The sequence below is a fragment of the Peromyscus maniculatus genome, chromosome 3, assembly GCF_049852395.1.
Source record: "Peromyscus maniculatus bairdii isolate BWxNUB_F1_BW_parent chromosome 3, HU_Pman_BW_mat_3.1, whole genome shotgun sequence".
In the NCBI taxonomy this organism is placed as follows: domain Eukaryota; kingdom Metazoa; phylum Chordata; class Mammalia; order Rodentia; family Cricetidae; genus Peromyscus; species Peromyscus maniculatus.
The window spans coordinates 70,955,281-70,978,627 of record NC_134854.1 but is presented as its reverse complement, the minus strand read 5'-3'; the positions used below and the strand labels follow the sequence as shown (position 1 = coordinate 70,978,627).

Below are 23,347 nucleotides of genomic sequence, written 5' to 3'. Positions count from 1 at the left end.
TTTCTGTGAGCTTTTGAATACACATGGCATATGTTCACACAGATACACACATATACATACACACCCCTAAAAAAGAAAAAAGAGAAATAAGAAATATGTCTTCGCTGCTTTGCACTGGGGTATAATTGATAGATAAACCTTGCACGACTATTTGATAAATTTCTTACTTGGTTATACCTAAGTAACTTTAGGGAACCCCCTCCACAGATGTACCCTTAGTCTGTTCTCTCCTACAGTGAGTTTCACCAAATCTAAGACTTCTTATAAGATAGCACATATCAGGTTTTGGAGATTCTTTCATTTACGGAGGTGTGATAGGTTCACCTATTTACTTGGTGAGGGACATATGTGGTGTTTTCATTTCTGAACTTTCATGAACATATACTTAGGTGTTGCTCGAATCTTAGATAGTCTTTTAATAAAAAACCTAGAGCCAGGTACCAGGGTGTAAGCTGAAAGATCAGCCAACCACTAGTTCTTACCTCTACAACATCCTCAGCCTAAAGAGAGTGAGTTCCTGTTTCTTCACGCTTTATATACCTTTCTCTGCCCTGCCATATCACTTCCCAGGATTAAAGGATGTGTTCCACCACTGCCTGGCTCTATTTTTCTCTTAGATTGGATCAATCTCATGTATCCTAGTGTGGCCTTGAACTCATAGAGATCTAGACAGATCTCTGCCTCCCAAGTGCTAGGATTAAAGGTGTGTGTCACCACTGCCTGACCTCTATGTCTAATCTAGTGGCTCGCTCTGTCTTCTGATCCTCAGGCATACACAATACATCACCACACTTAGGCGCAGAAAACAGTATAGAGGTGGCCAGCACAAGGAAGACACTGCCCCAAAAGTTCTAAAATGCTAGCACTTTTCCTCTACCAGTGATGTGTGAGGACTCCTGCTGGCCCTCATGCTTCCACCTGTCAGTACTGCCAGCTTTCTAATCTTGGCCCTGGTGGTTGAGGCATTGGAGCATTTCACCGTGGCTGGAAGCTGAAAACTATTGGATTAATTAGTGTTAGTTACTATGTAGATCTCCAGAGATTCCCTAGCAGAGATGGAAAGTAAAATTATGTAAAGGTTTCCAATATCAGGTCAGAGATTCATGCCATACGGTAAATATTCCAATAGCCCACAGTTGTAAAATGCAATAAGGACTCAGAAATGTGTGGTGAGATTTAAAAGAACATTTTTCAAGTTGGTGGCAAGGTAGCTCAGAGGGTGAAAGCTCTTGCTGCCAAGCCAGATCTTTGGGACCACATGGTAGAATGAGAGAACTTTAGCTCTACCTCCACATGGCAGATGAGCACACACAAAAGCACAAAAATAAAATTAAAACAAAAAACAAACAAACAAACATACAAAACAACCCCCCCCCCCCCCATATTCTTAGTGTCTTATTCTGACAGGCAAACTTGGAAACTGTAATCTTTGTCAAGTTTTCTAGTAAAAAACTTGGCTGCTGCTCTTAAACACTATTTTCCCCCCACCGAGACAGGGTTTCTCTGTGTAGTTTCTTGGTGCCTGTCCTGAATCTCACTCTGTAGACCAGGCTGGCCTCGAACTCAGAGATCCACCTGGCTCTGCCTCCCGAGTGCTGGGATTAAAGATATGCACCACACCAGCTCCCAGCCTACTCTTAAACACCTGTAAAAACCCAAGCATCACATTGAGCAGGCCATGACCGACTCATTTCCTCAAGACCTAACGTGCTAAGAAGCCGACTCCTGTCGGGTGGTGGTGGCACACCTTTAATCCCAGCACTTGGGAGGCAGAGGCAGGTGGATCTCTGTGAATTCGAGGCCAGCCTGGGATAGAGAGCGAGTTCCAGGAAAGATGCCAAAGCTACACAGAGAAACCCTGTTTTGAAAAACCAAAACCAAAACCAAAACCAAAAAAACAAAAACAAAGAAAAAGAAACTGACTCCTATTGAGCCACAGAAATCTGAGTTCCTTCACAAGTGCTTTTTCTATTGGGATATGTCTAACCCAGAGATCAGTGTTCATGGTGAGTCTGTGCCACCTCCCAGGGCAGTTGCATGTCCAGGCAATGCCCAAATAAAAAACAATTTCCAGGGGTTGGGGATTTAGCTCAGTGGTAGAGCGCTTGCCTAGCAAGCGCAAGGCCCTGGGTTCAGTCCTCAGCTGGGGGGGGGGGTGGGTGGTGCGGCGGGCGGGGGCGGGGACGACACAACAAAAACAAAGAACAATTTCCTTCATGGGCAATTATGTTCTACAGCAATCCCTTACCCAGCTCTCCTAGCCAAGGGGCCATCACCAGCCACATCATACACTTCATATGAGACCCAATAGTAAGACATTAAGAGGTAAGTCATCCTTCATCCACTCTCAGTTCCCCATATAGCCACAGCCCTCATACACCTGTTTCATACTGTGCTCTATGATGTCATTAGCTCTCAAACATACATTGTGAAGCCTAGATACAGAGTGTGCTCAGATATTGGGAGAGGATCACAATTTGAAAATTCACTAGCTCAGAGGATTGAAAGACTCTAGAAAATGGTTGAAAACATCTCTCCAAAAGTAAACAGTTTGAATATCACCGGTGTTTTGCTTCAGAAGGCTACTACCAGACAGTCTAAAATACACCTCTCCAGAGGTGAGGTCTTCCCTAGAAAGACCTTGTCAACCTTAGCTAGGGAAAACAAGGTGCATGCCCTTGTGATATATAGCCAATCTGAAGATGAATCATTTCCCAATCAATTTTTAAAAAGTTGACAACACAGAACATGAGAGAATAATAAAACTGCAACTACCCACATAGTATTTACTGATAATATAAAGAAGTTGTTCCAAAAAGTCACAGCTCACTCAAGAATGGTTAATACATGGGCAATGGTGGGACACACCTTTAATCTTAGCACTTGGAGACGGAGACGGGTGGATCTCTGAGTTTGAGGCTAGCCTGGTCTACAGAGCGAGTGCCAGGACAGCCAGGGCTACCCAGAGAAACCCTGCCAAAGAAAAGAAAAAAGAAAAACAACAACAAACAACCCAACAGAATCTTTTTGAGTTCAAGGCTAATCTGATCTACATAGTGAGTTCCAGGACAGACAGAGCCACATAGTGAGACCCTGTCTCAAACAAACAAACACCCCCAACAACAAAAACAAACAAAAAACCCAACCAACCAACAACAACAACAAAAACGGTTAATACAATTAACCTGGAGTACTTATAAGCACCATTACTTCTAAATGAAAGATGAGTTCAAAGCCAAGGAGAGCATTCTGCATAAAGCTGCATGATTGATCCCAGGTGTTGAGAAAAAGCCCTCATTTACACAGTGGACTTTGAAAGTAAGCTGGAATGTAAATCATTGGATGTTCAATATGGAAGGTCATTGTTTGCCATTTCTGCATTAGTAACAATAAACCAGAGAAATTCGTTAAATATATCAGGGCTACCTGAATTTTAAGCAGAAATCCCACTGTGACTCATAAAATGTAAATGCATAGGTATAATTTTTTACATAAGGCAGGTTTAAACCTTTAGAGCATTTAATATACAAGCACTAGTAAATGATAGCACTGAAAACTATGACTGCATCAGCTAAATGGATTATAAATTAAATTTCCATAATGTATGCAACTGAGATACAAATGTAGGCATAAATCAAGGTATTTTCTAAATACAGGTTAGTTATACTACTCTAAAACTGTCTATTTTTTATGCAAAATAATCCACTTAGCATTTTCCAGCCCATTGCACCACACTTGTTCCTAGAAACGTATCAATAACTACCTGTCACAGGAAAAAAAGATAGGTATACAGAAAACCCTGTGCTGTGTTTTCCAGCTATCTGTCCTTTATGAGTGTTTATAGCCAGAAATTGTGCCAAAACGGTTTGAAATGAAAAGGATTAATTATAGTAGAAGCCTTTTAATATAAGTGAGTGCAGTCTCAATGTAATTAATGCAAATTGTGGCTCTATCAGGAGAAAAAATGTGAGCCATAGCACAGGCCACTTCTGTTTGCTGCCAAATAACTTTGGTAATTTACTACATTAAGAATCAATAAAAAAAATAATGCTTTTCAAATGCATCTCTATCAATCTTCAGGTAGTTCTAAAGTGAACATTTATAACTTAATCTAAAAACTATAGGAGATGATGTCTTGCTTTAAAGTCATCCTAAATGAGCAAGCAGATAATAATTTTAATTATTTCCAATCATGCTAACCACATAGCTTGAAAAACAAAACAGAGCTCTGGGTTAAGTATGCATACCCAGAGTAACACACCCTAGAACTGAGCTTTGGAAGTAGGAACTGGACTGGCCAGCCCATAAGGATCTGGAGCCATAAGTTCCTACTCGGCAGGACATACACCTTGTCTCTGATATAGGGGCCCAAGTAGAACCAATATCAACATCCATTAAAACACTTATTAGTTGCCAACTATGTCAGACAACATTTTACAGCCAGGGCTGCTTCTATGAGCTTGGTTGTAAAACCACTTGTCCTTTTTTGACCCTTTCAGGTTACCTACAATTGTGCATGCCATCAAGACTCATTTAAGCCGGCAGTGGTGGCACACGCCATTGATCCCAGCACTTGGGAGGCAGAGGCAGGCGGATCTCTGTTGAGTCCCAGGCCAGTCTGGTCTACAGAGAGAGTTCCAGGACAGCCAAGGCTACACAAAGAAACCCTGTCTCAAAAAACAAAAAACAAAATAAAACAACAATGAAAAGATTCATTTAAAATCTTTGGTTTTCAAGGTTGGGAATTTAGCTCAGTGGTAGAGCACTTGCCTAAGGCCCTGGGTTCAGTCCTCAGCTCTGGAAAAAAAAAAAAAAAAAAAAAACAACAAAATAAAACTTTGGTTTTCAGTCATAGCCAACTCCTGTAGCATTTAGGCCCACACAGTTACCTGACACTAAATTAGAGCTGGGACTGGGTCCCCAGCCATGTCTCATCCACCAGAGTCCTGATTTATTGCCTGTATGAATGTTAGCTTCAATGAGTGCAATTGCTCAGTAGTGACCCAGCAGAGGTGTAACTAGAGAAGCAACTAACACAGCCTGGCTGTTCTGTTACTCAAACAGAACAGTTTGAGATCTTTACTGATATTCTTAGAGGTACAACTGCTTTAAGTTTTGACTAAATCAAATGATTAAAAAAAATTAATCTACTCAGGTCTTGTGTAGATGCATGTATCTAAGAGTATGGGTTTGCGCATGTGAGTTCAGTACTCTTGGAGGCCAAAACAGGGCACAAACCTCCCACCTCAATGTAGTTACAGGGGTCTGTCAGCTACCTGATAGGGGTGCTGGTAACTGCAAGAGCAGTAAGCACTCTTAAACCACTGTACACTCCTAACCACTGCACTGTCTCTCCAGGCCTGATTTTTTCTTTTGTGGACTGTTCTGGTTTCACACCTAAGGTTCAAGAATCACTGGGGACTCTGATGCACATCCAGTGCTGGTCGTTGTCGTCTTCTTTCTTTCTTTTTTTTTTTCTTCTGCGAGAGGGTTTCTCTGTGTAGCTTTGCGCCTTTCCTGGATCTCGCTTTGTAGACCAGGCTGGGCTCGAACTCACAAAGATCCACCTGCCTCCCAAGTGCTGGGATTAAAGGCGTGCACCACTATGCCCAGCTAAGTGCTGGTCTTCTTAGCAGTGGACAGCTTGGGCTGCACTGCTCTGTGCCTGCCAAAAAGATACCTGGTGCCTGACGTCTTTCTCACATCTCAAGGCCTGAGGTCAGATCTGAGGCAGTTGTCCCTTTGGCACTGCTGCCTGCAGAGCACATTCTCCTTGTGATGGCTGCACTGGGCCAGGCCCATGGCACCTTGCCAGCACTGTCAGGCCCTCTTTAATTCAAGATTTTCACTCCTAGGCTCAGCATGTAAAAGTGAATCCTATGCAAGCCCGAGAACCCAAGACCCACTTCCAAAACCTGTAGTGGAAAGAACTGACTTTCACAGTTGGCCTCTGACCTCCAAAAGTGCACTGTGGCACATGTCCACCTTCTCATTATACGTAACAAAAATAACAAGGATGATAAAATGAAAAAGCAAAAACTTTTTACTCCAACAGTCTTGTGACAACCTGTGGGGACTTCAGTGACCCAGATGGCCGTGATCTAACATTCTAGCTACTCAGTTCTTGTCACCTTCACTAGTTTACCATGACCACCTGGTCTTTAAGTCTATTCCACCGTGTACTGACTCTCACCCAGAGCCGCTTCACCCTCTGGGTTTGACAGCCCAGGCTAATTAATCCCTGTCCGACTCCCTATCTTACCCTAACGCTGGCCCCTTTTCTCCTTTTCACCTGTTCTTCCCTTCTGGTCTCCACTCACAGACTGATTTCCTTCCTTCCTTCATGTCTTATTTTTTAACATGTCTAAGTGTTTTGCCTGAATGTGTGTACCGCATGCATGCCTGGTGCTTTTAGGTGTCAGAAGGAGGAGTCAGATCCCCCAGAACTGGAGTTACGGATAGCTGTGAACCACCATGTGGGTGCTGGGAATCAAACCTAGGTCCTCTGCAAGAGCAGTATGTGCTCTTAACTGCTGAACCATCTCTCTAGCCTCCTGATTTCCTTTCTAAACAGTCCAGACTTTAGAATGGGATCTTGTAATCATTGTCTGTGCTTTTAATTTGTTTGCACCCAGTTCATTTCTTTCTCTTTAGTTTCTTTTCTTTTTCTTTTTTTTAATGTTGGAGCTGAGGACCGAACCCAGGACCTTGTGCTTGGTAGGCAAGCACTCTACCACTGAGCTAAATTCCCAACCCCAAGAATCTTGTGCTGGCTAGGTTTTTTTTTTTTTGTTTGTTTGTTTGTTTTTGGAGACAGGGTTTCTCTGTGTAGCTTTGGAGCCTGACTGGAACTCACTCTGTAACCCAGGCTAGCCTCGAACTCACAGAGAACCGCCTGCCTCTGCCTCCAGAGTGCTGGGATTAAAGGCGTGCGCCACCACCGCCTGGCTTCTTTAGTTTCTTGACACAGAGTCTCATATAGCCCAGACTGCCTTGAACTCCCAATTCTTCTGCCTCTACCTCTCAAATGCTTGAGTTACAGGTGATGCCACATCTGGCCCAGCTCACCCTTTCTTGCCTCCCTATAGTTAGTGGCCACTTTGGCTCACTCTAACTCAGAACTCAGTTAACTGACAACCCATGTTTCTCTGGGGAGTTACTCTCATGGTCAGTCCAGAAAATGCTGTGAGGACTGGCAGAATGCAGCTGACAGGCTGTCTGGCTAGCTAGCCCAAGGGACACATAGATTTCTATCAAGTCCCAGGTAAAGCTGCTATTCCTGGGTCATCCTTGGAGAATACCAGCCTCTTTCCCATATAGGCTCTATTCACTCATCTTAGCACCCTTTGAAGCAAACATCCCACAACTTCACTGAGGTTTTTCTGCTTGTACATGTGAACACACTCTGGAAGAAGCATTGAGACTCATTAGCACCCTGGCTGTCCTTCTGTTTCTTCCAGCCACAGACCTCCAGTCATGTTCGCAAATACCACTTAGCTCTACCTGAACTAAATACACCTCAATGGGATCCTGCAGAGAACACTTTCCTCAAAGCATCAGGTCTGTGCTTCAGGCAGAGAATAAGAGCAGCAGTTTACTTGTCTATCGCTTATGAAAATGTCCTTCATTTTACTGCTTGTTAGTTGAATGGCCATAACAGTTCCCAGATGACAGTCACAGGTGCAGAGCACAGAATGTACCTTAGCTGCAGTGATGCTACTGTCCTTGACCATCTGCTAAGGCTTTGCTTCTATTCCAAAATGATGTCCACAATGAGAAGTAATAAGGCCACCTCATCAGTAACATTACATAGTAATTATCCTTCTTTCCCGAGACAGTCTTTATCAGGCTTCTGAGACACTGAACTCTCCTTGTTTTTTCTTTCCTTTGTGGAATTCTGCTGCTCCATGGACCTTGGCTCCCAAGTTCCAACCTCTGTGTGAATCCCCTCTATCCTGCACCGCAGTCCAGACCTTGTTCTTGAATACAGTGCCTGCCTAAAGTACCTAGGCATGTCTCAGGTATCTAAACTGAATAACTGGTTATCCTGATCTAACCTTCCCTAGCTTAGCCAATACCACTTCCACCCTTCTGTTCTCCTCTTCCCTTTACCCCTGATTCATCAATAACGCCCTTGCACAGACTCCTTTTCAGCTCTACATTACCAGGGCTGAAATCCACTGTCACCAATCTCTACCGACACTTCCTATTTGAGTGCTTGCTCTACCTATTTATAACATCAAAGCTAAAGACATTTCAGGTCATGCAATCAAGATCAGGAGTTCCTTACCTGGTTTAATTCACCCCAGAGATTGGCCTCACCTACTTATCACTGCCTTCGAAGCTGATCTTGTTTAAGAACAAAACACATGTTCATCTAGTTATGGTCATTAAATTGTTGTTGTTGTTTTTCAAACAGGGTCTCACTATTTAGTCCTGGCTGTTCTGGAACTTGCTTATGTAGACCAGACTAGCTTTCAACTCAGAGTTCCTCCTGCTTCTGCCTCCCCAGTTCTGGGGTTAAAGGTACGCACAATCATGTCTGGCAGTCACTGAATTTCAATGAGTATTTGTGTAAAAGGCGTTGTCTCAGTTTTAGGAAGCATGTGCTACTACTGTCAAGACCACAAGTCTAAGGACTTAGTCTGATGGCAATGGGTGAGGCAGGGAACACCATGTACTAAGCCTAGGGCTCAAAGATGACTGCAGAGGAGAGGAGCTGTGTCATGTGAAGGATGAGGCAAGTAAGGGTCCTAATGTTTATCTCAAGCTTTACAGATTTAAATCTCGGAACCCAGAGAGCATTTTCAAAAGGGACACTAATGACATATAAGAATAAATTCTTTCAGCTTCCAGAAAGGTCAAGATCAACTGCTAACTGTCAACATCACACTTTATGATACATTAACTGCATACTTACTCTACTGAAATACACAATTATAAAGCATGCTGAAGTTATACAATCTGCTAATTAAAATTTTCAAATATATGACCATGGTATTAACAAATAATCTGATTTATAGGCATTCTGTTCCAATTAAATCAATATTCTGAATCAAGGGGAAAAATTTCAAGTAGGATTCAAATACGATAAAGGATTTGTTCCAATAAATATTCTGAACTTAATTGGCTTAAATGGACTAAGGTGCTTCTGTCTGTAAAAAAGTCCAACATGACATGACCACATCCCAGCCTGTTTACTTATCCCTGTCTAGAGCCTGATTTACAGGCAACAAAGTGCAGCCATGACCCACAGCCCAGGCAGGAACCATCTGCTAATGGAACTTTTAACTGAGAAGTGACCAGTGACGGGAGGTAATTCTTCCTGTGCAAAGCTGCTCTGAAGACCTTTGTGCACTTTATCACAGTAAACAATCACTAACATATGCATTAAGAAAATTTAAATATATTATGACCCAATAAATACCATAATCAATCAATAGATAGTTTTCTTCTCTTGCAGATTTAATGTTCAGGTGCACACTATTAGTGCTGTATGGGTACATTCATCTGGATGCAGACATGCTGATGCAAAGTTAACCACTTAAAATCAGATGGTAAACAGATAATTCAGAAACCCCTAAGGAATTCCCATGCAGAAAACTCTGTGGAACTAAATCAACCACTATTCTCAAGGAGGTAGCTTTAAAAATAATTTAATTAATTCACTTCTATTTCTGCAGTCTTGGGGGTTAAACAATGTGTACAAGCACTCTATCACTGAGCTATGTGCCCAGTCCTTGCTTTTTGAGACAAGATCTTGTTCAGGTTGGCCTTGAACTCACAATCTTCTTGCCTTAGCCTCCTAGGTGCTGAAATTAAAGCATGTGATATCACACTCTAAAATGAATGGGGTTCAGAGTGTGAACATTTCTACACATACCCTCTTTTCTTCCCAACCTCTATTCATCATGATTCTACATTTGGGACAATTCGATTTTAGCTTTCACATACCAGAGTGCACATGTGGTATTTGTCTTTCTGTGTGCCAACTACTTCACTCACCTTGAACTCACAGAGATCAAAATGCCTCTGTCTCCCAAATGCTGGGACTAAAGGAGTTCCATTTATTTTGCTGAAAATGGCAAGACTTCATTCTTTACAGCTGAATATTATTCCATCATGTACATATACTACAATTTCTTTATCTGTTCCTCTGTTGGGCACCTAGGTAAATTTCACATCTTAGCTATTATGATTAGTGCAGCTATGAATATGGGCAACAAGGACTTGACATGCTGACTTCATTTTTTCTGGAAATATATTAGGCTTTATAAGACTGAGCTTCCAGATCTAAGGGCTCTACTTATTCTTTGAGAAACCATGCTAGAGCCCATTTACACATCCTCGCTAACTACGTATCAAAATTCTTTTTCTCCTTCTCTCATAAACATTTCACCCAACCACAGCCCAGGCTAGGGGTAATTTAAAATAATTGTCTTGCATTCCAAATACTGGGATTATAGGCATGAGCCACCATGTCTGCCAATGTCTTTTAATAGTAGCTATTCTAACTGGGGGAGATGGTATTTTTTAAAAATTTGCATTTGTCTGACAGATAAAGTACTAGAGTTTTACACATTCACCTTTTATTACATTTATTTATTTAGGGAGGAGGCACACATCATGGCATGCATATGGAAGTTAGGGGACAATTTATTGGAGTTGGTTTTCTTCTTTTACCATGTTGATTACAAAGATCAAACTCAAGTCATCAGGTTTGGTGATAAGTGTCATTAGTGGGTATGTTGTGTGTACACTATAATGTTACTTTATATTACCAAATATGCTACATCTCTCTTCTATACTTTAAAACCCATAACTCAGGCTGGGCATGATGGCTCATGTCTTTGATCCCAGCACTTAGGAGGTTAGAAGCAGGCAGATCTCTGTGAGTTTGAGGCCAAGTCTATGGTCTACACAGTGAGCTCCAAGACACCAAGGCTAGGTAGAGGGACCCTGTGTCCAAAAAAAGGGAAAGGCCTGGGGGCCTAACTTAAACTGAAAGTGGGCCAGAAGAAGAGGGAGGGCAGATGAACCACCTCTCCCTCAGCTATGTTGCGTCCTCAGCTGCCCTGCTACAACTGGCTGGGTACTCTGTCTGTATCTTCATTCCTCAAGCTACAAGGACTCAAAACGGGTTTCTGAGCAAGAGGTTGGTGTAAACTCTTTCCTATATCATACTAATTAGAACTGAGTAGTTAAGAGCCTGAAGGCAGGGCTAGAGAGATGGCTCAGTGATAAAGAGAAGCATGCTGTTTTTACAGAGGACCTGAGTTCAGTTCACAGTCCCCACGTCAGTCAGCTCACAACTGTCTGTAACTCCAGCTTCCAAGGGATCCAATGCCTCTGGCCTCCAAGGGCACCTGCACTCACATACATATATCCATACAGAGACACATAATTAAAAATAAAAATAAATCTTGAAAAAAATATTGAACCTCGTAGCAGAGATCCATTGTACATACCTCAGATACACCATGCCTTCCACTACAAAATTGCATGTCTTTGGGATCAAATTAAAGCTCAAATATACACTCATTTAGGACACAATAGGCCTGAATTTCAGCTCCTGATTTTACTTGAAACAGCCTTCTAGACACATTCTTCCATAATTAGCAGTAACCAACATTTTTACTTAAAATGCAAATAAGCAAACAAAATAAATGTAATCTAGAAATACATGCTTGTATGTAAAAGCTCCACATTTAAAAACATTAGTAAGAGGTTGGGAATTTAGCTCAGTGGTAGAGCGCTTGCCTAGCAAGCACAAGGCCCTGGGTTTGGTCCTCAGCTCTAAAAAAATAAATAAATAAAATCTAAAAACTAAAAACATTAGTAACCAGTAAATATTACAACTACATTTTGTTGGTTACTTATGGAAAGCAATTACAATGTAGATCCCCAGGGCCCACTGTACCCTTGTCTTGTTTATGACTTGAATGAGAGGGAATACTTGGCACATTTCACCACTAAACCTTAAGTCTGCATTCAGGTCCATATTCCCCTTTCATGTAACATGTCTAAACCACACTGAACAAATTGAAAATCGTTACTTTTGGGGCTAGGGTGACGGCTAAGTAGATGGAGTGCATGCCATGCAAACAGAAGGAGTTCCCTTCCTAGCATACACATTAACAAAACAAAATCATAAACAGCCAGGCATGGCAGCATGCATCTATTTCCAGTGCTGGGGCGGCGGAGAAAGCTGAGGCCTGGTGGTCAGTTAACAGAACCAACTAGCTCTAGGTTCAGCTAGAGACCCTATCTCAAAGAGTAAGAAAGATAGGCAGCACATGAGGAAGACACCCAATGTCAAACTATGGCCATGTATACACACAGAAATCAAACAAAAATAAATACAGGTAGCTACTAGAAAACCTCTTTTATAGTACTTTTTTAAAATAGTACTTTCTGGTTTTGTACTATACCAATTACTTTTTTAGTCTAACTACCGCCCATGCAATATATGATGATGAACTGTAGTTGCTATATAAATAAGTACTAGCTAGGTATCACCAAAATGACTTTTAACAATTTTGAATAATAATAATCAATGAAATTTAGACCACAATTCTATAAAAACAGTGAAATGACATCTTTTGTTTTGAGCCTTATTTTTATATAAAGTTTACCTTTCCAAGCATTCTGCCAAGGAAGTAGTAATGCCTTGCAAAAGAATCTCCCACAAGCATCTGAGCAGCTGGGTTGGGGTAGAGAAGCCCTTCATTAGTAGTTTTAAAGAACCCCTGGTTGGGGTTAAATCCGGATTTCAGTAGTTCATTTAAAAACTCTCTGAAAATACCACCACCATCGATGCCAGCTTCATCCAGGCCATGGGCATTGAGCAAGTGCACACGAATCCGTTTTTTCAAATCAGGTTCTGTTAAAAAAAAGAGCAATAAAATAAACAGTATTACAGGAAGCATTATGTAAAGGCACCAAGATTATCAATCAGGGGCATTTAACATTTATAGTTCAACAAAGCGGCAATACTAAAGAGACAATGACATCAAAGTTACTTAAAATGCAAATCAACAAAATACACATAACCTAGAAATACCAATTTTTATGTAGAAAGTCCCATTAAAAATATTAGCAACCAATAAAACTGATGGGAATTTTCCCAGGGCCTACAAGGAAAGCCTTTTTCTGTAGATATATCACACAGGAGATGGTCGGTTAGTGGGCCAGTGGGAGAAAGATTCTAAGTCAGAACAACCTACTATCTTTGAAGAGGAAACTTAGGCAACTGAACTAGATGCCCATGTTGGACAGGGGGAAAAAGATTTTTTTCTAAAGAGATATAGGTTTGTGGGGACAAGACTAATAGGTAATAGTGAATAGTCCTAACAACCCTGTCATAGAGCTCATCACTGAAATGATTCACAAAGCAGTTCCAATCAAAGACAAACCTGAATACAAGCTAAAGATATTGTCCTTTTTTCTCTGTATAGCTCTGGAGCCTGTCCTGGAACTCGCTCTGTAGACCAGGCTGGCCCACTAACAAGAGATCTGCCTGCCTCTGCCTCCCAAGTGCTGGGATTAAAGGCATGTGCCAACACTGCCTGGCTTTAAGATATCGTCTTACTTATCTGAAAGGACACAAACCAGTTTTCTAGAGTTCAATATTTACTATGAATGAAGACTCACAACAAGCTAGAAAAGTATCTGAAGAAGGAAGCAAACTACTGATATCTTTTGTTCCACCCTGTTTCGTGTGTGGTGGAAATACATACACAGCTGTTTATTTTCTATATTAATATCCTGACTTCTAATCATGTAAGTGCAAAATGAAAAAACGTTTACTTCCACGCTTTCAGTCTGAGAATGAGTCGAGCCTTTCACTGCCCACCTTTGCTGGGATTTAGTCACCACAAGGACACAATGCACACTAGGCAGCTCTGTGAAACCCAAGTGTGTTTATGGCTCTGACAGCTGAAACATTCACTTCATCAAGTTTGCAGGCAACAGTGGCCTTGAGAGATACTCTAAGGAGTGAACTGGTTTGTGACACAGGAAACTGTAAGTTGTGTTAAGAATGTTTCTGTCATACAAGAGAATCATACTCTGAGATGACAAGTGTCTCTTTTCAAAAGAACTAAATTTCATGTCACTACTTCTGTGTTGAAAGTTTTTAATTAAAAAAAAAAAGTATTTGTTGCTGGGTGTGGTGACATATGTCTTTAATCCCAGAACTCAGGAGGCAGAGGTAGGATGAGCTCAATGAGTTCAAGGCTAGTCTGGTCTACAAAGAGTTCCTAAATAGCCAGGTCTATACAAAGAGACCATATCTCAAAAAAACAAAACAAACAAACAAAAAATTATTTGTTAAGTTTCAGGAAACCTCATTTTCCTGATCAAAATGTCTGAAAAACAAGCTGGGCATGGTGATACATGCCTTTAACTCCAGCACTCAGGAGGCAGAGGTTAGATATAGCCCTATACCCCATGTGTCAACTTTTCCCAAACATTCTGGTTTCAGTTCCACCTCTTCAGAAAGTCCTCCAATCATTCACACTTCTCATGTTGTCCTATCTAATCATATATTTTTTCCCCCAGGGTTCAGCTACAACTTCAACAGGCACTGCCTGAACATCTGCTGAGTGCATTTAGCAAAGGGTACATCTGGTAAATGGGAGAGACAAGCATGGAATTGGATAATGAAGTACGAATGAGGCCTGACTTATGAGCTGCTATAGGATTCCAAAGAAGAGACACTTAGGTTTTGGAGAGCATGCTTCTCTAGACTCTAGGTACCTAATCTCCCTAATCCACAATATGTGGAAACAAATCCTGAGGCAAGAGAAACCTATCCTGGTGCGGATTTCACAGTCTGACCTCAGACCTGAACTGCAACAGTTCAGCACACAAGGCTTGAGAGAGCACTGCATTGCTCAAATGACAAATATAAGTTATGCAAAACCACATCTCCAGCTGGCACCAGTTCTCTTCTACTATCACCATATTGACAACATTTACTCTTCAACTGGGCAGTGAAAATTATTACAAGCTGAAGGCTTAGTTTTCCTTAGAAAAATTAAATAGCTCCCTCAAAGAGAAGCAAGTATGACTTCTCATCAAACTCTTTACCATGGACGAAGGTGACAGAGCTTTTATTCTGAGTACATTGTACTGATCGAACACTGATTGTATGTAGAAACACAGGCATGATATACTAAAGTTTAAATTGTTCCTATTACAGTATTTAACACTGACTGTCTAAGTATTAAAACAAGATAAAACATGTATCACTGGCCTTCAGATAGCTGAAGTGCAATTTTCTTTACAGTATTGTTACTGAAGCACTTCTTAAAAAAATAAATATAGATTGCAGCATTTATTTAATGAGACTTACAATTGGTCACACATTTATATAAAAATTACAGAATGTAAAGCAATTATTACAGCACTTAGGAAGCTGAAGCAGGAGGATTATGAATCTCAAGACAAGCCTGACTACATAGGGAGATCCTGTCTCAAGAACAACAAAACCAACATAATGAAATGAGTGCCACCTGCAGTTTGGAATTATAGGCAGCAATATGAACAAGATACAATACATAACATGGTAATGAGGGCAAGGGGTTATCTTTAACAAAAATTGGTAATCTAAAATGCTTGTGGGGTACCTATCAATTTTAGTAATATTATTTGGTAGTTCACATTTACTAAATTTTATCTACATTTCAGTTTTAAAAAAACATACAGAGGGGTGGGAGTCCAGCCCAGTGGTAAAACACTTATCTGGGTTCCCTCCTTAGTACAAAATGAACAAACAAACAAATAACGTCATAATAAATTATGAACAGGAAAAAAAAAAAAAAACCCTTCCTCCCAGGGAACTGAAACTAGGCTCTCACTCATGCTAGTCTGTTAGTCAAGTAGTCTACTACTGATTATATATATATCCCTATGTAGCCCTGGCTCCTAGTGCTAGGGTTAAAGGCATGTACCATCACACCCTGCACCAGCTCAATAGAATTGTTTTTTACTATTTCCTTTATCTGTTTTTTTGAGAGAGGGTCTCACTATATACTCCTGGATGTCCTGAAACTCAATATGTAGACCAGTGTGACCTCAAACTCACAGAGATCCACCTGCCTCTCCTCTCCAGTACTAGTACCAGGGTTAAGGGTGTGCATCACTATGCCCAGCAACAATTTTTTCTATAGTGATTCCCCACTTCCCCCTGATAAATGCAGGCACACAGAGAACACTATATATACAGTGTACACACACACATACACATACCATTTTCTGGAGAAAGTTTGTCATAAGCATCTTCATAAATATAATTTCTTCTTATTGTGACATTGATCCCATCCAGAAATGGTCCATCTCCTTGAACTTCCTGTTTATCTGCATAAATCAACCTTTGAAAGATCTAACAAAAAGGTAAAGTTGTTATTAGAAACAACAGATTTGCTGTTATAAGCACAAACAATCTAAACAAAACTGTTACACGTTTTAACTTTGTATCTCTATAAATTCTGGCATCAGTTTTTATATATACAAGGTAGCAAATATTAACTTTTTCAAGAAATGAGTATCTCTAAAGCTGTTTCCTCTGCATTTACAGTCTTTTGAACGACCCATGCCATGGTATGTATTCATTTATTGAGTACTTCTTAAAATTCAGACAGACAGGGGTATTAAGATGACCCAGTGGGTAATACACTTTCTGTTAAGAGTCATGACCTGCTGGGTGGTGGTGGCGCACACCTTTAATTCCAGCACTTGGGAAACAGAGCCAGGTGGATCTCTGTGAGTTTGAGGCCAGCCTGGTCTACAGAGCGAGTTCCAGGATAGGCTCCAAAATCTACACAGAGAAACTCTGTCTCAAAAAACCAAAAAGAGTTATGACCTGAGTTTGATCTGAGACCTGAATGATAGAAAGAGATAAAGAACAGACTCCTAAAAGTTGTTCCCCAGCCTCCACATGGACTCTGTAGAATGCACACACACATACACTCACTGTTGAAATATTATTTAGAAGGGAAGTGAAGCTCTTAAAGCAGTATGCTAATCATAGACTATTTTCCCCAAGAATGAAATTCAAATGTCTATGATGCGGAGACACCAGCAGAGGGAGCTCAGGAGTGGGGTGCTATAGTATGTTGGCATTTTTATGAACACTTGCAGCAGCAGTTCCCAACCTGGGGAGTCATGACCCCTTTGGCAAACCTGTGTCACCAAAAATATTTACATTAAGATTCATAACAGTAGCAAAATTATAGTTATGAAGTAGCAATGAAAATAATTTTATGGTTGAGGGTCACCACAACATGAGGACCTGTATTAAAGGGTCACTGACCGAGAGCCTCTAGGTTGGTCAGTCCATTTTTTTTTTTTTTTTTGCTTATCCTGGACAAAAAATGTAGACCTGAAAAATATCAAGGATCCACCAATTTCTAGAAAATTTCTAATATAAAAAAAGTCTAAGCTGGGAGGTGGTGGCGCATACCTTTAATCCCAGCACTCGGGAGGCAGAGTCAAGCAGATCTCTGTAAGTTTGAGGCCAGCCTGGTGTACAGAAGGAGATCCAGGACAGGCACCAAAGCTACACAGAGAAACTCTGTCTCAAAAACAAACAAACAGTCCAAATTAAATTGGAAATATATATGCAATCTTTTATACATTTGTCAAAATCATCTGGCAAGGAGCTAATTTTTTCAATGCAGTGATGGTCATAGTAACTTTTAAACGAAGGTACGGAAAGCACCTTTACAAAAAAAATTGGCATTTTTAGTAACAATGCAAACTTTTGACAGTTTAAACAACCTTCTGTAGCCCAACTATGAGAAATCTCTAGTCTAACAAGCTGCTCAGCTAACTACAAGAAGTATCTGGCTGAATTTTAAGTATGAACTTGGAGATTTTTACTTGTGGTGTTAACTTTTTAACTGTGGTAAGTTAGCATCACAGGGTCGGAATGGCATACCTTCACTCGCTCCTCAAATGGAACCACAAAAGGTAGTTCTGTCAGAATGGCAAGCTGTCGCTCCTCAGACACAGACAGGGGTGGGGACTCCAGACCCACTGCAATACATGTTAAACTCATTAGTCCGCTTGTGTTTTCCTTTCCATTCACTGCCAGCTACTAAAATCAGGATTTATAAAATCATTTTAAGACTCTAAAACAAACTAGTGATTCCATCTCTTTCTAGTTCCACGAACACACCCTGCAGGCCCAATCTGCAATCTCTGAGGTTCTTCCAGCCAGGTGAGTGACACAGGCACCATCTTCATCTGTCTGCTCACCCTACGAACACAGCCAGCACTCACGGAGTGAGGCTCGGGATGCCAGTGCTAAAGAGGGAGGTCCCTGTACCTAGGAGAAGGTTGTGCATCAGTGGGCCTGTATGGGTACTTCACTAGAAAACTTAGACCCTGCCTGCTCTTTCCTAACAGAGAGAAAACAGCCTGGCACAACGAAAATCTTTCAAACTCATTTGAATGAGAATAAAAATGTGGATAACTTTTAACTTGGGAGGCAGAGGCGTCTCTAAGTTGGAGGTAAGTCTAGTCTACACAGTGAGTCCCAGGACAGCTAGGACTACAAAGAGAGACCCTGTTTCAAAAAAAAAAAAAAAAAAAAAGACAAACAGAAAAAAATTATATCTATAACATATTTTAAAGCCTACAAATGCAAAAAAAAAAAATTAAAAAAAAAAAACCCACCAAACACCTGAAAATACACTCAATACCATTAGGCAGTTGGGAAATGAAGATTAAAATCACAATGAAATACCACTGTATTACTCACTCTTTGGTGGAGCTAAGAATGAAATGCAGGGTTTGATCCAGGTTAAGCAAGTGTTCTACCAAGTGTGCTACATCTCCAGTCTAACACATACTTTTAAATGGCTAATTTTAATTTCTTTAAAAGAAGTCTTGACAATTTCACACATGTACACAATATATGATTATATTCATAGCCCAATATCCTCTCCTATCCTCCTCCCACTCCTGCTGACCACTTGCCTCACAACTAGTCTCCCAATTCTCATCTTTTCTGGAGCACGGGCAACCTATCATGGGCTATGTTACTAAAGAAAATGACTCCCACTCTCTTACCAAACATTAAGTGCTAACAGCTCCTCAGGAAGTTGTGAAGCCCCATGAGTTCCTCTCTCATCAACACCAGTATGCTGAAGGGCCAGGCAACCACAGCTACTATTCATTACTGAAATGGCCAGCCATACCCGTAAGATAATGGTCTTTTTAAAATGACAATCCCAGGAGGACATGGTGGAGTACATCTTTAATCCCAGTATTCGGGAGATCTCTAGACCAGCTAAGGCTACATAGTGAGACTCTGTGTCAAAGAAGCAAAAACCAGCCAAAACAAAACATGACAATCCCAAGTACTGACTGGAATGACAAAGTACCTGTGCATAAATCATACATCTCTGGTCTGAATGTAAGGTCATATAGTTACTGCAGAAAACAGTTCTGCAGTTTCTTATAAAGTTAAGCACATGCTTGCAGTGACTTAGGATTCTTCCAGTATTTATGTTCACACAAATACTTGTACACTGCTAATAATAGCAGCTACATTCATAACCACCAAACTGGCAAAATAACAAAGTATCTTCTTTATGGCATAACTACTAATGACATTCTGTGGAGTGATCAAAAGAAACAGCTATGATCCACTTAACCCTACTGTTTCTTGCTGCTTGCCCTTCAGTTCCACCTTTCAGGGTATATCAGCTAATTTTTATCGAGATGATGACAATACTGTGTGGTGTTCAGCAAAAATCAGAGCTAACAGTAGAAGGAGTGAATGTTGCAGTATATTCACCCTTGTGCAAAGAAGTTCCAACTGAGGAGAACTTACCCTCCAAGGTGGACTGCAGCGGCCCAATCCTGCCCATCCTCCGGAACCGCCACACATGTCTAGATGCAGGGACATAGAGCTGGGTGACCTGTGGAACCAACTGCCGTCAGCATTTGCCTTTGCCCCAGTACTGTCTAAACAGAAGCGTGACCTACAGTGCCTTCGGGAGCGGGCTGTCGATCCCTAGCCAATGCAGCGTGCCTCTCATGTCCTCAGAGTCTAGCCTTGAATACTTTTTTTTTCCCCAAAAGATTTATTTATTATGTGTACAGTGTTCTGTCGGCATGTATGTTTGTATGCCAGAAGAGGGTACCATATCTTATTACAGAGGTTGTGAGCCACCATGTGGTTGCTGGGAATTGAACTCAGGACCTCTAGAAGAGCAGTCAGTGCTCTTAACCTCTGAGCCATCTCTCCAGCCCGTAGCCTCAAGTACTTTAAAAGTAAATTGATAAGTATCTGGGCAGAGTAAATTAACACAATGATATAACTACAAAACAAAGCATATCACATGCTATTTTCTCTTAAGTTTTGCTTTAATCTATAAGTTTTTCTCATCCTGTAGTTTTGGTCTTTGTAATTTTTTTTGTTTGTTTGTTTGGTTAAATGAAGGTATAAGCTTCTGCTTTTAGTCTGGATCATACTCTCTACTTACAGAGGTACCTGAAGAAGCTTAGAGCAGCGGGCCCAGTATATGTGGTGGCATGTTACACCCCTCCCTGAACCTACAAGACAGGATACCCATTATCTGGAAGACATACCACAGGAAGGCATCAATGCTATCGACATAGTCTTAGAGAGGCAGGTCAAATGTTTACTACTTCTTCCTTTCCAGAACAGTCTACAAAATAAGGAGATGGTTCCTTCATACTCGATAAAGCTGATGGATGGAGGTCTTTTCCTCTTTAGTGCCACTGTGAATTTGTGGAGTTGCTATATGAGACCAGTCCATGCAGCTATTTTCAGTGTTACTCAGAGTTCCCAGGACAGTTTCTATGTCTGGGAGGAGGGGCTCTCAGGAGTCCCTGACTTTTCTCACGCCCCAGCAGCCTCTACTGTGACAGGTTACCACACCTCAAATCTAGAACTACTACTGGGCTAAAACTTTTGTGTTGGTGGGAAAAGTTCCTTAGGGTCACCTACCTGGGCCCTGGAGCTGTTCACTTTGCAAGATCTGCCCATCTGCAGACTCTGCCAATGGGCAGAGCTGGAGGCCTCAGGCTCAACTTGAAGATAGCTTTTCTAGTCATACCCCCACTGTCCTGCCACATTCCTGTGCTGGTTTCTTGCTGCACTCGGATCCCTGTTTCTCCTCTAGCTCTCCACTCTCAAAGACTCTAAAATGCTTGAGTGGTGACTTTCTCTGGGAGCACCTGATGCCCTCTGCTATATAATCTCTTCCTGATGGTCTGGAAGATTTGGTCTGCTTTAGGTTACAATCTTAGCAATGTTCTATTGCGTCTGCCCCCTTAGAAAACCTAGGATAAAGCCCATCTCTTTTAACTAATGAAAATACTTTTTCATTACTAAAAATTACTCATTTAGTAGCATTACTAAAAGTGAAATTGTTTTAAACTAACAATTATTGGGCTTCAATCCAACCAGAGGCAAAAAAAAAAAAAAAAAAAAAAAAAAAAAAAAAAAAAAACCAGTCAGATAATCAGATAAAGATAATCAGCAGTGGTCTAGGCCAATGCTGTTGCTACATATCTTTCCCTCTGACCAAGAGTTAGCATTACAGACAACACTGATATTTATTCAAAAGTTAAGTGAAGAATTAAACAATTTTAAAAGACTTACTCTCCCCAGAAATACAAAAGCTGAGAAACCACCTTTAATGAAAACTATTAGGGAGATTTTACACTAACTTTATCTGCTTTGATATCCTCTTGTTCTGACAGCCAGTGGTTTGGAGGACAGAAATTTCTCCTCGTGTCTCTGGACTTCAGCATTTTCACTAGGTTGGTGATAACCTGAAGAGGAAGAACAGGGCATTGTCATACAAACAGCTCAGTGACAGAGCAGGCAGCACCACCAACCAGATGCCAGAAGACACTGGCACAGGTGCTTTCCTACTTGATAAAATGGAAGTGGACTTCCCAAGCTTACAGAAAGCCTCCTTCAGGGACCATAAGAGCATGCTGGAGGAGTAAACCAGTTGTCTGCCAAACAGAAAAGCAACACAAGGGCACACACAAAGTGCTCTTTAAAAATGAGGCCGGGGAGCCGGGCGGTGGTGGTGGTGCGCACCTTAATCCCAGCACTCGGGAGGCAGAACCAGGCGGATCTCTGTGAGTTCTGAGGCCAGCCTGGGCTACCAAGTGAGTTTCAGGAAAGGCACAAAGCTACACAGAGAAACCCTGTCTTGAAAAACAAAAACATATAAACAAAAAAGAGGCCAGGGGATTGAAGAGATGAGATGGTTCCATTATTGAGAATGGCTTCCCTGTCTTGTAAAGGATCCAAGTTCAGTTCACAGCACTATATCAGGTGGCTCACAAACACATGTACTTCTAGCTCCCAGGGATCTAGACCTTCTACACACATCACACACACACACACACACACACACACACACACACACACACACACACACACACACACACTTTAAATGCCGGCCCCCCCATGAAGTGGGTAAAATTGCTATTTTTTTCTTTTTGCAAAAAAGGTCTCATACAGCTCAGTCTACATCCTCTTGAATTCCAAATCCTCCTGCTTCTAATTCCCAAGTGCCAGTGATTACAGGCATTGCATCACCACACTTTGTTTGGAATTCTTTTCTTTAACAGTACTCCCTTTAGATTTATTTTATGTGTATAAGTGTTCTGCCTGCATGTGTGTATGTGTACCATGTGTGTACCTAGTGCCCTTGGAAGTCAAAAGAGAGCACTGCATCTCCTGAAACTAGAGTTCTAGGTGTTTGTGAATCACCATGTGGGTCCTAGAAACCTGGGTCCTTTGCAAGAGGAACAAGTGCTCATAACTACTGAGTCATCTCTTCATCCCCTTGGCTAGAATTTTTTTTTGAGACAGTATAGCCCTGACTGTCCTGGAACTCACTCTGTAGACCAGACTGGCCTAAAACTCACAGAGATTCACCTGCTTCTGCCTCCTGAGTGCTGGGATGAAAGAAGTGTACCACCTCTTGGTTAGAGCTTTTAAGACACAACTCTGGCAGTGCAATAGCTACCTGGCTATAATGAAGCTCATTTCCACCACTATGCAGATTTTTTTTTTTAAGTTTAGTTTTTCTGAGAAATATCACATGAGGGATGTGGGTGAAATAGTATCCTAAATCTTTATTTTCCCCACACACCTTGCCTGTGCCTCTGATCAATTTTCTAGTCTTTTATCTTGGTATAATTCTCAAGCTGGTCATACTGCCCAACTGCAACATCACATCTATGTGTCCTTTGCATGTTCTTGGAGCAATAGCTCTGTTTTGGCTATGCTATGAGCTCCTTGAGAAGAGAGCCCAACAAATTATCTAGGCACCTAGTA

At 41.2% G+C, this 23,347-nt stretch overlaps 1 protein-coding gene across 3 annotated transcripts in view; it reads right to left on the bottom strand.

Moving 5' to 3' along the window:
• Ube3c (ubiquitin protein ligase E3C) overlaps positions 1-23,347 on the bottom strand; it is a 112,058-nt gene that overhangs the window by 30,069 nt on the left and 58,642 nt on the right. For all 3 annotated transcript variants that reach the window (XM_006988920.4, XM_076566724.1, XM_076566725.1), the window contains exons 14-18: positions 21,715-21,819; positions 19,847-19,934; positions 17,945-18,042; positions 16,255-16,387; positions 12,636-12,883 (exon numbers count right to left, since the gene is read on the bottom strand). In XM_006988920.4, coding sequence (XP_006988982.2) covers positions 12,636-12,883; positions 16,255-16,387; positions 17,945-18,042; positions 19,847-19,934; positions 21,715-21,819 — 672 coding nt within the window. The remainder of the gene's footprint in view (positions 1-12,635; positions 12,884-16,254; positions 16,388-17,944; positions 18,043-19,846; positions 19,935-21,714; positions 21,820-23,347) is intronic.